The sequence below is a fragment of the Nematolebias whitei genome, chromosome 9 (assembly GCF_014905685.2).
Source record: "Nematolebias whitei isolate Nwh7 chromosome 9, NemWhi1, whole genome shotgun sequence".
NCBI lineage: Eukaryota > Metazoa > Chordata > Actinopteri > Cyprinodontiformes > Rivulidae > Nematolebias > Nematolebias whitei.
The window spans coordinates 30,532,226-30,545,755 of NC_056506.1; the positions used below are offsets into that span (position 1 = coordinate 30,532,226).

The following is a 13,530-nucleotide window of genomic DNA, read 5'->3' on the forward strand; positions in this document are numbered from 1 at the left end:
TATACTCCCTCTAAGATGTCCATGTTTGTTTCATTGGCTTTTATTGATTAAGATAATTCATTTTCTGACCTATGACCTCTTGTTTAGCGTGTTTTCCACCCAGAATTGGAGTTGTTTCTCTGCATGGGCAACATTTTCAATCAATCAATTTTGTATCTACACAAGCTATTTTGAAAAACCTCTCGGATGCCATCCTCTAAAAGCCCATTTTGGTTGACGGCAAAAACCTTCTGTGGTTTTCACGTCTTCGTAAGAAAGAGCTTGACTCGTTCCTCTTCATTTTCCACTGAGGTTTGTCACCCCCGCTTGACACTGACTTTACGCTCCCCCGAGGAAAAGGCTTCTGCCACCATAGGATCCCATCTTAATTATGCAAAGTACAGGATATTTTGTGCAATTTTAAAAGTGCGCCAATTTCTGCTTTGGCAGTCACTGCCACACTCCCCTACTGGGAGGTCCTGTCAGACTCCCCCCCACCACCACCACCTTCCTCTATGCCCAGGAAAATGAAAGGCTAGAAAGAAAAGACATAATGGAGAATGCATTTCAACTGCAGGGGTGGAACGCAGAGGCGTATGAAGTCCTCAGTGAGACCCTCATTTTACATGGAACAGGTGGGAGACTCTTTTGTTCTCTTCCCGCTGTTAAAATCCATTTCATTTCTTGTACTTGACATACAAGGAAGTCTCACCAGTCCCCCCCCCCCCCCCCAAAAAAAGGCTCCAATGTAAAAAGCTTCTACCTTTTACTAAATCCAAGTCATGTTTTTCGAGACTAGTTCAGTTGTCAAAAAGTCAAAAGGGGGTTTAGTGGCCATGCACCTAACGAGCAGATCTGAGTGCCGATCAAGACGTCACCGCGTTGTCACCCATCCTGTTGGAGAGTAAAAGCACTTTACAGCTGCTTTTTTTCCTGTTATAACACACAGAGTGAATATAGATCATACATTTTGTTTGTTCGGAGAGGAAGGTCTGAGCTTTATCTATGCTGGAATGTACAAATTTTCCTTTTCATCTAATTTATCAAAGTGAAACGTGTCCCACTAATGCAGTCATCAAGGTGCTTTTTTTTTCTTATTTATTTATTTTACTTGGTCACTGTTGATGTTGGGAGGATGTTCCAGGGGAGACGTTCATAATTCATCACGTCATTACCCAGTCCAATATGTTATTTACGTGGGTGGCTGTTTGCCTTTTTGCCAAACCTCATACATATGAAAGGCTTGTGTGGATTCTCAAACCTCAGGTTGAGCTGTCGAGAGCATCTGAAATGGCTTTGAGTTTCCATATAGAACATTTCTAAAGTAACTAATGAAAAACAAGAAAAATCCCAACTTGTTTTTCCCACTCTTAACTGTTTCTTTCCTTCTTTTTCCTCCCACTCCTTTCTCTCTTTTTCTGGCAGTGGAAGACAATGTGACAGAGGACCAGCATAGTCCTGGGCAGACTGCCATTCCAAGCGGTAATGCTCCATTTCATATTTCATCATTTTCGGCTGGAAAGTGGATCATGTGTCTCTCTGTGTGTGTGTTTCTGTCTGTAAAATCATTGGTGGGACAAAGAATGATGAAAAATTATGGGTTTCCTGTGTTTGAGGTTTTTGTGCTGTAAACTCCTTGCCTGTGTGTTTCCATAACAGCAGAGGCAAATCAAATCAGTGTAGCTTCTTCACCGTGTGTGTGTTGGGTCTGAGTGTGTGCAGGTGTGCCCATAGCCGTCCTTGTGTTTCTGTGTGTTCTTGCTGTTATACATTTTTTTCCAGTCTCTTTGTTTCCCAACTCTCTGTATGATGTAAAATAGAGCTACGCAGATGAATGTGTCCTGTCTCCACACGTGCCATTCACAGTGGCCCTCCAGGAACAGAGCGGTAATTCAGGTCAGGCTAGCAGAAAGCCCCCTATGAATGAAGCCTGCTCCTGATGCACCACACTGTATATTTTCATTTCATTTGTCTCTGGTAAAGGTTAAGTCTCAGGCGTGGTTATTTTAAACCCGATATGGATGGTTTTGCCCAGCAGGCTGGGGACTATGAGCACACCTAGGCTGCCACATTAGTCCGGCATTTACCCATAGCTTTCAGAGCACTCCTATACAAAACACTGAAGCTCCGTGTATTACAGATACACTTGGCATCCACGATGTCTGCAATCCCTGCTAACACGTGGTTTCATGTGTAGGAAGGTATTTAAATATAGATTAGATTATTTTGAAGGTTGCCGTAATTAAAACGAAGCAAGTCTTCAATGCCTTCTTGGAAAGTGCAATTTCCGCTCGCTATTTTTGTTTCTTTTCCTAAGAAAAAGCAGAGTGCCACCTACTTGCAGTTATGTCATTGTGCATATATGTATTAGTAGGTGTTTTTGAGGAAAAAAAAGAACCTGCCTCTTTTGCCCCTCTAACCCTCAAGGACTGGATGTACCTCCAAGACCTCCTGTCATCCAAAGCCAAAGCAGAGCTAATGAACGTGCCTGATTACAACAACCCCCTCAGACACACAAATCTCCCCTCTCTCCATCCCTCCACCACCTCCAGCCTCCAGAGTGAGGGGAGACAGCCGCCACATGATCGATGTCTGCCTGTGGAGAAATCAGGAGGGCGCACAAATTAATTTCTCACTTTCCTCATTTGACTTCATCTGACTGATTTATTTTTTAACCTCCTCACAGGATGCAGCTTGACGAATGGTCAATGAGGAAAATGAGCTGTTTGGAGTGGCAAACTTTTAAGTTGCCGTCCAATTTAGCTCCCGCCAGTTTGTCAGCTGAAACTTTTATAATGTTTCCACACAGCTAACCTTAACAACAGTCGTTCAACCTTACGACTAAGCTGCTGCCCAAACATTGTCAAATTGAAAAGCGCCAGAAAGCTTTACCTGACTTTCCTTCCATCTGCCACACTGACGGACAGGTGCACAATAGCTTTTAGACTTCTGACAAGCCAAGAGCTTAATCAGAAAGGGTAACAAGATCTGCCTTATAAGTGGACCCCCAGTTGTGGTCTTCTGTGTTCCTGCAAGCGTCCTGCATCCTGTTTCTCATTCATGTTTGTTCTGTAGCAGAAGCAAAGAAGAAATGCTAACAAAAGAGGCTCAATAACAGACAGACAGTTTTATGTATTGTATAGAGTGGTGAAAACAGCTGGATATCTGAGATTTAATGAGGCCATATGCTTTTTACCCAGAGTAGAGCGGCTTAAGATCTGCAGCTTGGCTTTGTACTGCCTGTATGTAATTATAACCTCATGCCCAGTGCTTGTTTTTCTTCTTTAAATGTATACTGTATGGATAAAATGTACCTTTTTTGTTAGTTTTGGCACTGTCAGATCGAGGATGTTTTTTTTGTTTGTTTTTTTTTTCCTATTTTGGTAAAAGAGCTTCAGCGCTGTCAAAGTGGAGTGGACTGAGGCAAACGGGAGAGTTATAAAGATCCAAAGTGTTGGCTCGGTGCTGTGGTGATGAGCAGACTAGTGTAGCGCCGTGATGCGGCGTCTGAAACTCTGGCTCTGGTTACGTTGAAGCTGCCCGCAGATCAATGTACTGCAGGGCTCACTACAACGGGAAGAGGAAGGGACTCTTTCACTCCACCACTTCAGAAAATCATACTCTCTATTATTCATTTCCTTTGATGTTTCCCCGCACTAATGGCATGGCAAGGCGCTCTGTTCAATATTATCACTCCCAGTGAGGGAGCTGGTAAGACAGAAAGAAAGAGCATTTGCTATGTTCAAATGTTGTTTCTCATTCAGTTGCTTTGATTTCCACTCTTTTTTTTTTATGTGCGCTCATGTCTTTTTTTCGGCATTGAGATTTTAATGGTGGATGATGCCGCCTGTATACCTGTGATTATATGCGCTGCTGCCTTCATGCAGCGCTCTCTGGGTCGTCTCCGTTGTTTGTTCTTACTCCTCCTGTAATTGTTTGGCACCTGTACTGCTTTTTTCTTAACTCAGCGTGCATCATAAATTTTTCATAAATATACAGCATTCTTCTTTTTTTTTTAACCCCCTTTCGTATTTGTAATAAGTAACAAGACGCTTGAAACCTGAGCTTTTGTAAAGTGCTGAGAGCTTGTAGAGAACTGGCTTTTGACAAACACCTCTGCTTATCTGCTTTCACATTTCAGATGCATCAAATTATTAAACCATAATTAGTACTTAATAGGAATCTGGAGGACTGGAGGCAGATAAACTGCACGCACCGACCCCAAGAAGCCCTAACACAAACACACACACACACACACACTCCCACCTCCACTCCTTACAAGTAAATTCTTGATGATCGTTAACGATCCAGCTAGTATCAAGCTTACAGCCTCGACGTCAGATCATGATGTTCTTTAATGATCAGTGGGTGTGACAATTCAAGTGAAGTGCCCCCTAAATCTCACATCTGCACAGTGAGGATGCACACAGAAGCACATGTGGCATTAGGATGTAGTGTGACCTACATATGTTGGGTGCTCAGCAAAAAGTTTTAGATTTTTAAATAATGAGGTGCCGGCAAGCCTGTGAAGGTTATTCAATCTTAATGTCCTCCTATTTCTGACAGCCTCCCTCACTCTGATAAAGACGTGCGCTCACCTTTGATCAGGCCCTCCGACACGTGTCGACTGATGCTGCTCGCTGGTTAAAATAAATTCTTAATTTGAACTTGGGGGTGGGTGGTTGCAGGGTGGGTTGCCAGAGAAGAGGGAAGGTATCGTAAGATCAGGATCTCTTGAAAACGACAGAGGGAAACAAGGAAAAAGATTGGTGCGCCGGTAATGATAGTTTTGACACCAAGTGCTTTCATTGCACGCAAAAAAAAAAAAAAAAACCTCCATCAGGGTTTATTCTGATTGAGCCCGACATGGTGTTGTCTACAGGCATGTAAGAACATAACCCTCAGTGATTTCGATGTTTGTGCTTTGTATGTCGAGGCTGAATTAAATAAGAATGGCTTTAGTGCATGCAAGAATTTTCTGAGCCTCTTTTTGTTGTTGTTGGGTTCTTCTAGCTTAAAGGGATAGACAGGTCATAAAACAACTCTTTAACTAAAACAGCATATCAGTGTGAAAGAATGGTATATTTGCTAATTCACTTCAGTTCAATTCAGTCTATTTATAGACCAACCGTTCACAACAAAAGTTGTCTCAGGGCACTGAACAGAAACAAACCAGTTGATAAAAGTTATCTATCTAAGGAAGCCAGCAGATTGCATTGACTTTTCACTTTGCTGCCATCTTCCATCCTGAGTAAGCACAAAGGCGACAGTGGAAAGGAAAACTCCCTCTATATAAAACTTTATGCTTATGCATGACATCATTTGTTTCTTCTGTTGTGGTTTTCTCAACCAATTTTCATGTTACTACACTAATGTATGTGCTAATCATAGATTTGTTATGGCGATGAAGCTGCAAATGTATCAGCCTGCCTCGAGTTGGAAAACTTTTGGACTGGCTGCTCAGAAATGCTGATAAGTTTATACCATTGGCTTTTAATGTAATACTGGTTCAGTACACAAAAAGGATGTTGTTCGGTTGAGAAAACACTGATGAAATTGTGCAAAAAATGGTGTCATTCAAAAGTGTAGGAGTTTTTTGTTAGCTAATGTAGCATTTGTTTTTGTTTTTTCACACCATCCATCCATCCAACCATTATCTTTTATTCGCTTCTTCCTCGGGTTGTGGGGGTCACTAGTGCCTATATCCAGCAGTCACTGTGCAAGAGGTGGGGGACACCTTGGACAGGTCGCAAGTCCATCGCAGGGACACATAGAGACAAACAAGACAAACAACCATTCACTCTGTCACACCTTGGGAGGAAACCAGAATACCCAGAGAAAACCCACACATGCACAGAGAGAACATGCAAACGCTACCCAGAAAGGCCAATGGCTGGGATTCGATCCAGCAACCTTCTTGCTGAGAGGCAACAGCTCTACTAACTGTCATCGTGCTGACTTTTTCACACCGGTATGTTGTTTACAAGAAAGAGATGGTTTATAAGCCCTGTTTAGCTGTCCATTAGCCTAGCCTGGACAAAAATGTCTTCCCTTTTCTTCATAATCTGTGCTCTTAGACTAATGTCACAATCGATAATGTTCAAACTTTTCATAACTGTTTGACAGAATGTCACTTAAAATTTACCAGACTATCTTAAGATTAGCTGAGCGTTAGCTTCTTTGAGTTCAGCCTTTCCAGCTTTGTCTCATCCTTTTGCTTTCTGTTATTTACCGTACCTTAATTTCAGGTGGGTTCATGGCCTCCCTCTCTCCCTATGGTCAGTGTCTCCACCTGTCTCAGTGTGTGGGCCAGGCAATGGGGGAATGAGCATGGGGCTTCCCTGTTAGACCCCACAGATCCCTGGTGGGGCTAATGGAGCAGAAAGGAGAATATCAATTAAAAGGGTTATAAATATTTAAGAGCAGAAATATTCAATAATATAAGGGTGGGGGGTCCATGAGACACCTAAAGTCTCCAGATGAAAGTTGTGGCATGATAAATGTCACCAGGCACCACAAGTGTGTGTATGATTGATGGACTTGGATTCAACACAATATTATGTGCTTTTAGAGCTGCCAATAATTGTTCAGATCCCCACATTTTATGGTTCTGCTATTAATGCACTTTCAGTTCAATAAGATTGGAAATTCATCTATAGAAATCTTTTGGTAAAATCTTCGTTATCCCGCTGTTGCCCCAACACTCCACTAACGTGAATAATTTCTCAGTCACAGCTTTTTAAGGTTGGTTTTTATCAGAATATGGAGAGATTAGTGTGACCTCTCTCTTGTCTCTTTTGTGGCAGAGCTGATGATCAAAATTAAGATTAAAAATTCCCAATATGTTGCACATCTTCCCCCAGAAATCCACATGTGACAGGCAGCCTTTCCAAGCATACTGGTATTGATCGGCTGTCCAGCCTGTAGAGACTGGTAGAAGAGGATGTCCTGATCTGATGGATTACTGTATGAGGCCCAGAGGCACAGGAACCTCAGTATTGATGCGGCTCTTTAATCCCTGGGTTGAACGTGACCTTGCCCCATAACCCCCCACCCTCGCCCTTCCCTCAGCACGCATACACACCATCAGCTCTCAGTTTCCTAGCCAAGCCACCGCCCGATCCTTAGTTTGAACTTCCATCGCCTCTTCACAGCAGTGCACTCTGCTCAGTCTAGCACACTGGCCCAGCTTCACCGTGAGTCACAGCTACTTGTCACCGAAAACTAGAGAAAACAAGCAAAGGGCGGGGTCTCAAACTCACGCATCTTTGAATCTAATATGATTAACCCAGTCCTTTTAAAGCCTTTCTTTTATTTTTTTTATAGTAACTTTGACATTATACTAAACAATCAGCTTGATATAAAATAAATAATAAAGCCCATCTTCTTTTTGCATCCAGAGTTGTGTCTTTATTGCAGATAGAACATAAAATCCTTAAATGAAGCCATTAAACATTTCTCTTAATTCGAATTAAGCTGGAATAGTAACAAAATGAATGATTCATGAGGGTTAGAACAAAAATCTAACTTTTAACCTTCTTTATAGGCTCCTCTGCAAAAAAAATTAAAATGAATTGTACACTTTCAGTTCATATTATGAATTTGGCGTCAGTGTGTGCGGAGGAATCATGAGCCTATATTGTGTGGCTTTTGGCCTCAGTCAGAAGTGTTTCCTTAGGAGCAAGAAGGCCTGCATCTGTGAGGATTGGGTTGGGATTTTCATTTTCTTGAAACACCTTCTGTTCTGTTCTGCATGGTCCCACCTGGGACCACGGTGCTGATATTTTTAGAGGGCATGTTCCGAGAGCCTCAGTCGCCAAGAGGGAAGGACAATGGAGGGTGTGATGTTACATCAATACTTGGTGCAAGTGTGTGTGTGTGTGTGGGGGGGGGGGGGGGGGATCCTGGGTGGCCTTGATGAGTTCTGAAATGCATTTCCTTAAGGAATTTCACAATATTCGAGAACCCCCTCAGAAGAAGGCCTTAAAATGGCTGCTGCACCCAATATCCGTACACCCACACCTGCACACATGAGTGCCACACACTCTGCCCTCAGGTGCTGTTAACGGTTTGCTAGACGAAAAAAAAGAAGAAAAAATGCAGGTTTTTCCCTAATGTTTCCCCCCAGAGTTACCAGACAAGCTGAGGAACACTTGTATCAGTGGGGCTTAAAATGGCTGCTGTTAAAGGCTCTTCTCTGCCCGCAAAGCATAACCTGGTTGACAAGATTGTTTGATTGTAAGTACGGCCTATTAATCAGTCTTATTGTTAAGAGCAGTCTTCACAGCAGGGAGGGGAGAAAGAGGGCTGCAGGCCAAGCTGCCTATAAGATACCTTTCTCAGCTGCCTTCATTTTTCCATGTCTTTAAATAAAATTACACTATGATTGAACCATGCAAGATTTTATTCTCAGTATGGATATATTAACAATATAAGAAGCTCAGATTAGATTGGTAATATGAAAAGATGGTTACAAGTCCTGGCTTGGGGTAGTCAGAGGCTCACCCCTGGCATTGCTGCGGCACAAAGCCAACAAGAGACAAAACTGCAGATGGATTGAAGAATATTGATGTGCACGACCCGCGGCTGCCTGCAAGCGAGGCTGAATAATTTAAGGAAGTGTGTTGTGACGAAAGTGTAACGCATAACAATCTCAGTTTTTGTGTTTTACTGGGCTGCACTCTGCACATCCACACTTCTGGCAAGGCCTGTCTCCTTTGATAGATGCTGATTGATGCAATTCAGATCGCTGGTGGAATTTCATATTTCTTTGGTCCAGCCAAAACTGCAATCCCAGATTTATTAACTACACATATTCCCATCAGTCTAGTTTCATATACTGAAGTTTTGCTTGGGTGAAGCAGGGCAAACACAACGGAAAACCATTTCTAATAACAAAGGTGTGTGTGTCAGACGTGTGTTTGTGAGCATTCTGCCACCTTCTCTGCCTGTACACCTATCCAACACTTCTGTTATGGCACGAGTGGTTGAGTTACCGAGGTCCAAACTGAACCTGCATTTTTATTACAGCTTTTATTATTGTTTTTATTAAATTCAGAGTCTAGAAATCCATTTTATTGTCACCCAGAGGAAGCTGTAGTACCTCACAGCGTGGGTCACCCCTCTGACTATGTGGCGCTGTCATTTCCTGTGGCTCCACAGATCCAGAGTGCGCCCTCGAGAGGGTGGCGGAGGATGGTGAGGCCGGGCATCTGAGGAAGAGGCTGCTCTCTCCAGAGGAAGGAGAAGAGGGAGAGGAGGAGGACGAGGAGCCTGCGCTGCACAGCTGCGACAGCTGCCGGCAGGTGTTCGAGTCGCTGAGCGATCTCACCGAACACAAGATTAATCAATGCCAGCTGACAGGTAAACAACGTTCAGCCCACCGAGCCTCCTTTCTACTCTGCCACTCAGCTCTTCTCCCACTCCCACTCTCGCTCTGCGCCTTCAACAGAGAATATGCCACACTTTGTGTGTTAGTACACTACACCAAGGGGAGCGCAACACTAGACTACCACTGTGTTTGGTAGATATCCAACTGCACAGGCCTCACACATGTAGTGTCTTATTTATATACCTCATGCATTGTATGGCATAACTTACAAATAGCCCTTATAGCATGTGCATTTATAGTTTCGTTTCCATACTTGTGTCTGCCTCATTGTAACATTTCATAGTAAAGTAATGTCACAACATGTGTTGGTAACATGCGTAGACTTGGTCCAACAGCAACCAGACCACAAGCTCAAAACAGATTGTGTCTCCAGGAAAGTCCCTCAGCCTGTCCCAGTGCTAGCACATTGCAGTAGTGATACCTTGTGGGACTGAAAGAAAAGGATGCCATTGGCAGCCTGTGTCATTGACCTGTTGATAGATGAATAGGACTATAAATACCCTGACAAGGTGGCAGACAGAACTAATGATGTGAACTGAAGGTTTCCATGTGCTTCTCCTGGACTTGCTGTCCTCCTTTACACGTCCTGATGAGTCCATTTGGAGAAATGCCACCTGACGCTTCTTTTCCCGCTTTGTCTGTGTTCAGAACATGAGCTGATGATTTAATGTAATAAAACACAAAAGCTCATTTTGATCGTCAAAAGAACGTTTAAAATATGTTCAAGAAGAGGCTAGCTTATTTTTTTGTTTTGTTTACACGTACAGTTCGATTTCACATTTCACAACCCAACCACAAATTATGGGTTAGACATTCCATGAGTTTTACGAAGATTTTCCATTAATTTTAAGTCTCTTGTCTTGAGTTTGTGTGTTTATACGTCCAGTCAAGCTACCATTGATGTTTATTCCAACAGAAACACACGCATATGTGTGACTTTGCATGAGGAAACTTTGCTTGTTTACATGGAAGTAGTTCTCTGGTGTCACAAAAATGTGACAGTGGACAAAAAGTGTGAAATGTATTTATTTATTTTTATTTAACAAATGCACCACTGACTTAGGGATAATAAAATTGATAACATGACCTTGTAACCCCCTTTTTTGTGACTCTCAAAGATTTACAGATAGTTTAAGGCTTCGACATTTGGAGACAAGCTGGTGACTCAGTATTGTGAGACAATAGACGCATTTTTCATTGCAGAATTGTGTTTGTCACAAACGAGTTGTGTGTCTGTGTTTTGAGCGGTCAACTTTTGAGAATCATGCCCTTTTTTTGGATGCACAGCTTGCAAAAAGGTATTCTATACCATGCGCATAATTTCATTGCCCATTTTCGTCCACACTGTACCCGGCTTGGCCCGCTATGTACCCACCCACCAACTGCTTCCACATTTACCATTTAATGTACTGAAGTATACTCTTAAAATTAAGATAGGCAGATTAGCATCAGTTTTTAACAGTTATTGTTTGTTACCGATGTGGTTTTGGACCTGGATATCCAGGGCTGTAGCAACAGATGTTTGTTTGTTTTTTTGTCACAGGAGAGTTCCCGTGGTGTCAAAATATAGCTCTAGCACTCTAGAAGGGTTTGAGGCAGCTACAACTCAACTATTTTGAGAAAAAACAATGTTGCACAAATTGTTATAATATTCATCATTTAATTGGGGGGATGGTGAAGCAGAGGCTTGAGAAGATGGGCCTGTGATCGGAAAGTCGCAGGTTCAATTCCCTGGATTGACAACATCAAAATGCGGGTGGAAACGGTGAAATACCGACACCTGCCTCCACCCTCATTTGCCCCACCCTCGGCCCTTGAGCAAGGCCCTTAATCCACATCATCTGCTCCCAAACAGGTCTCTCTTGAAAATGAGTTCTCGTGACTCAATGAGACTTCCTGTATAAATAAAGGGTAAATGAAAATTTAAAAAAAAAATGATGAGGCTTTCAGTCTTTTCCACTCGAGCGAGGAAATTGAGAACCATCGCTAACATTTCACGACATTTTCGAGCCTCCCTTGTGAATGCTGCTTGCCAACTAGTTGCTAAAGTTACAACCCAGATAGATGCTACCTTTAGAACATAGTTTATTACCGTATTAATAATCTAGTTTTTTTTGTAACTCAGTTAGAAAAAAAAGGGTCTTTTATGTGCAACATTTAAGTATGGTCATGACTGACTTTGCCACTTTTTTCTACAACAAAGCCCATCTTTTATAAATGTCAATCTAATGGACAAATAACTCTTAATTGCTCAATGATGGAAAAAAAACACAGTTTGGATAAGAGCCCCTGTGGAAACTAAACAAAAGAATCTAATTGCCATTAGGGTATTGTGATTGTGCAGAAACACTCTATTAGCATTCAAACACAGTGGGAAAAAAGAAACTTCTAGATGGCATACTAAGTACTTTGAATGTGTGTGGGCGTGTGTGGGGGTGTTTGCTCATGTTTGTGTATTCTCCAGAATATCGAAGGAGATTTCCTATGTGGCATTATGTAGACATCCATGACCGATTAATCAGCCTTACATCAAGTCTCTTCTCACAGATGGATGCTTTATTAGAACCATTTTCTAATCAACCACCAGCACCTGCTAAATTCACATTTTTTTTACAATTTCAAATGTTTTATTTTGGGTAAACAAATTGCAAAGCTTGACTGGAACCAATCCACATATTGGAGATTTGATTTGCTCGCTGAAGGCAATCGTCTCTTTTTCTCTCAGCTAATAGAGCATAAGCCCATAGTGCAACTCTAGAAACCAGACATCACCGTACTACATCACGTGTTTTCATTAAACTTCTCTCTTATGCTACGATAAAGAAGGATCATTGACAGCAGTGAGACAAAACAAACTAAATAAAGTGTAAACATATCTGAACTGCTCATCGACCACGCCCAATGGACAGAAAGGAAGAGAAAGATGTTACATGCCACCTCGATCAATGCTGGCCATTGTCTCCCCGTCTAGCAGAGGCAAAACACCTTTCCATGCACTTAAGCTGTGACCACTGCAGTGCGCTAAGGGAGCGCATAGGTATGGATTGCCTAGTGTCCCCGATGCGATCGGTGCTATTGATCGCACTAATGCTGGACTGCAGAGGAAGGCGAGAGCCTGAGAAAGGGAGCAAGGGAGAAGGAGGGAGAGAGACAGAGAGAAAGTGCTGCAGGAATGCATCCCCAGGGAGCCCGTCTTGGGTTGGGGCAGGGCTTTAGGAATGCTCCCCAGGAGATTCCAGTGAAGGCTAGGGCAGGGCTGGAAGAATGCTCCTCTAGAGAGTTGAGAGTGGAGGCTGGCTGGGGCAGGGCTTGAAGAATGTTCCCCCAGAGTACCCCTTTAACTCTGGGGCAGAAGTGAAGGGGCTTTGTGGGGGGAGTGCTTTTCTTCGACAACCCCCCCCCCCCCCATCCCTCCGGCTCCAGGATGGCTGCGGATCAGGTTTCCGTGTGGGGATCAGCATCCTGCCAACAGGGCTTTAGGCTGCCCTGGGGAGGAGACAGGAGGCTGGAGGCATAGCTATTCCACAGGCCTTTCCAAAAACATTTCAAAAACACTTTATCTCATTGTCTCTGGATTGTCTGTACTCCCTCGTATTGTTAAGATCTTTCACAAAGTAAGAAAAACACTATTTGAAGTTCGACTTTTGTTCTTCCTTGGCACGACACATGTTCATTTACCAGAAATGAAATTGCAGGGCAACCTGCCTCTGAACCCACTCACCAAAGAAATACTTTCGTCCCAGTCTCATTTCCCCATGTTTACAAGATGGCCCACACTGTAAATAAAAATAACGCCTCTCACTCAGACTTTATTTCAAAATATTGCGTTTTCACTCACTCTCAACCTGTCACTACTTCATTTCTGTTTCTCTGATGGTATTTGAATTAGCGGTGCACACAGTTTGTCAGCCTAGTGGCTATTCTTTCATTACGGGTCCAGCTCCCTTGAGCAACACCTTTTCTTGTGTCCTTCACTAGAGGAGGGGGCATGGCTGCTTCCCCCAGAGAGATCTGTGCCCTGCTATTTTAACCCTCTGTGAGATGACCTTTTTAATAAGTGTCTTTCTCTGTTTTCCTGCCGGCCACTGCACGAGCAAACAGAGCATGTCTTCTGCTTCCCTCAGATAAAGGAATCAATCAGAGAGGGTTGCAACAGCAAA

The 13,530-nt window shown here is 42.9% G+C and overlaps 1 protein-coding gene across 2 annotated transcripts in view; it reads left to right on the plus strand.

Annotated features, from left to right (window-relative positions):
- znf521 (zinc finger protein 521) overlaps positions 1-13,530 on the plus strand; it is a 103,062-nt gene that overhangs the window by 6,085 nt on the left and 83,447 nt on the right. For both annotated transcript variants that reach the window (XM_037682203.1, XM_037682202.1), the window contains 2 exons: positions 1,405-1,461; positions 9,142-9,342. Coding sequence is in view for 1 of the 2 variants with exons in the window: in XM_037682202.1 (XP_037538130.1) it covers positions 1,405-1,461; positions 9,142-9,342 (258 nt within the window). In the remaining variant the exon portion in view is untranslated. The remainder of the gene's footprint in view (positions 1-1,404; positions 1,462-9,141; positions 9,343-13,530) is intronic.